The 2,569-nt window shown below is 30.3% G+C and overlaps 1 protein-coding gene across 2 annotated transcripts in view; it reads right to left on the bottom strand.

Moving 5' to 3' along the window:
* Positions 1–482: 482 nt before the first annotated feature.
* LOC111679014 (centrosomal protein of 131 kDa) overlaps positions 483–2,569 on the bottom strand; it is a 4,985-nt gene continuing 2,898 nt past the window's right edge. The window contains exons 4-8 of one of the 2 annotated variants that reach the window (XM_046955443.1): positions 2,000–2,420; positions 1,725–1,942; positions 1,213–1,650; positions 860–1,153; positions 483–802 (exon numbers count right to left, since the gene is read on the bottom strand). In XM_046955443.1, coding sequence (XP_046811399.1) covers positions 670–802; positions 860–1,153; positions 1,213–1,650; positions 1,725–1,942; positions 2,000–2,420 — 1,504 coding nt within the window. In that variant the 3' untranslated portion in view covers positions 483–669. The remainder of the gene's footprint in view (positions 803–859; positions 1,154–1,212; positions 1,651–1,724; positions 1,943–1,999; positions 2,421–2,569) is intronic. The other variant, XM_023440495.2, reaches the window with a different exon arrangement.

Raw genomic sequence — 2,569 nt, 5'->3', positions numbered from 1 at the left:
TTTTTTATATATATGATCTCAGGCGTTATGTGCTGTGTAATATTAATATTTTGGCCTTTGTAGGCTTTATATTACAAATAAATGAAATAAAATAAATAAATAAATAAAAATTCCTTAAACACAAGTCATTTATACGTCTCTCATATTTTTTATGTTAAACAATTCCAATTTTAAGTCCTAAAAGTAAGAAATAACTTTTAAATATTGATTACAAACTTATGTCAATTTGTCTAAGATTTAAATTTAATAATAAGAAATATTTCAACGAAAATAAACATAAATTATTCACTGGGTTACTTTTACTAAACAAAAACAAGTAAAACCACTCAAAAGAGCAACAAACATTTCTCTAATCTCTCTCATTAAGGCAAAAAAAACGACTCATTTGTTTCTAATAAACTGCCTTATCTACTTTAAAATGTTTAGCTAAGCATACTTTAAGGAGATATTTGTTTTCAGTTTTTTATAGTAGATAAAGCTGTTCATTTTGAATATATTAACAGTCTGTTTATTATTTAAAAATTTTAAATATTTTTTTCGTTTCCGTTTAAAAATTTCCAAAATTATTAAATTTGTTATTGAGAACTTTAATAATTTTAGTTAAATATTTTATTTTTCTTCATAGAAATAAACGTTTTATTTGAAAAAAATTTTAAATTTCCGTTTTATTTACTTGACACAATAGTCCTTGCGCTGCTGTCTTATAACAGCCTCCAATTTTAAGCATCTTTCTCTTAAAGCGCCATTCTCTTTTTGTAAAATATCAATGGTAGCATCCTTTTTCTCAATAGCTTGTTGGACTCTAAAATTTTTGACAATTATTAAAACTAGCAACTTAAATATCAAAATAAAAACTCACCTTTTATGAATCTTTTGTATTTCTTGATCACGTTCCAGTTTCAAGGACTGCACTTCATTTTGTATTTCAGAGCGTAGATTTTCTCTTAATTGATCACGTTCCGTAAGATATTCAGAGCACATCTTTTTACTATGTTCCAATTCTAATTGTAATTGTTTAATTTCAGCTTGGAAGTTTCTAGCTTGAGCATCAGATTCGGCTAATTTGCTTCTTGTCTCAGCATATTTTTCTCTTACAGACTTCTCTACACTTTCTAATTCTTGCAAATCTTTTTCGTATTTCTCTCGCAAACGGCTATAAAATCAAACATTATTTCAACTTTATTAAGAAATATTTCTTAACATCATATTTACCTTATTTTATTTTCAAATTCTTCATTATTTTTCAAAGCCTCTGCATCCATTCTTTGCACTATAGCATCAATTTGTCGATCTCTCTCGTTGCGATAATGCTGACGTATGTTATTTTCTTTCTCCACTTGTTGCACTTTGCATTTATTTTCATATTCAGTTTTCCAAATTTCAAAATCTGCCTCATATTGTTTTTCCATGGTATTGAGACGATTAAGGAATTTTTCTTCTTGTTTGGACATTTTATCCTGTAGTTCTGAAATGGCTTGTTCCATTTCGGCATCTTTTTCTTGCTGCCATTCAGATCGTTTTGTTTGCAACTCCACTTCTTTTTGTTTCAATTCATTTTGTAAACGTTGTTTTTCTAACTGATGCTCCTCCATTAACTTTTGCTTTTGTTCGTCAAAGGAATTACGTTCTTCTTCCAGTTGGCGTTCGAATCTAAGGAAGAAAGACAATTAAAAATGTTCATACAACTAAGATTTGTATAAAAAAGTTATTTTATGTTCTCTTACCTTTCTCTTATAGCATTTCTTTCCTTACTTATAATAGACTCTCTATCCTGGGCACAAGACTCTCTTATAGTTTTCTCTATTTGCTCATGTTTCAAACGTTCCTCTTCCAAAGCATCCAACAATTGCTGCTGGTGAGCTCTTTTTAATTCTGTTATTTCTTTTTGATGATTGCAATTCATTTTATTAATTTCCGCCTCTAAACCTTTAACCGTTAGTTCCTGTAATTTGGTATATATATTAATTTGTTACCAAATATTTATATTTATTAAACCCACCTTAATTTTCTTCGTATTCTCTCTGACCCATCTTTCCCGGCGAATTTTTTCTCCAGCCATTGTGTTCTCTTTCACACGTGTTATCTCTGTCTCTAGTTTGTGTTCCCAGGCTTGATTTTGACTTTCTAAACGTCTGGTGAGAGCTGCCACTTTTTCACACAAAGAACCTTTATCTTTTAACAGTTGCTCTATGAAACCTTGATGTCTTTTGACTATGGCCTCATAGTGTTTCTTTTGTTCTTTCATACGATTGGCGGCATTTGATTTTTCGGAGCGAATGCTCTTTTGTTTCTCGGTGCGTACTTTTATGACATGTTCCTTGGACAATTGCACCGCGTTGGCCAGTTCATTGGCTCTCAAACTGAGAGCTATAACACGTCGAGCTAATTGGTGATTAGGCAGCATTAATAAATCGGAAAGTCTATTAGGAAATGAAAATAAGTGAATTATTAGAAAAAATAAAATTCTAGTTCAGTTCTAGTTTAGTTCTAGTTCAGTTCTAATTCAGTTCTAGTTCAGTTCTAGTTCAGTTCTAGTTCAGTTCTAGTTCAGTTCTAGTTCAGTTCTAGT

This window comes from Lucilia cuprina, chromosome 6 (assembly GCF_022045245.1).
Source record: "Lucilia cuprina isolate Lc7/37 chromosome 6, ASM2204524v1, whole genome shotgun sequence".
Lineage (NCBI taxonomy): Eukaryota > Metazoa > Arthropoda > Insecta > Diptera > Calliphoridae > Lucilia > Lucilia cuprina.
Note: the sequence above shows the minus strand (reverse complement) of the source record. Positions and strands in the feature narration are given on the sequence as shown.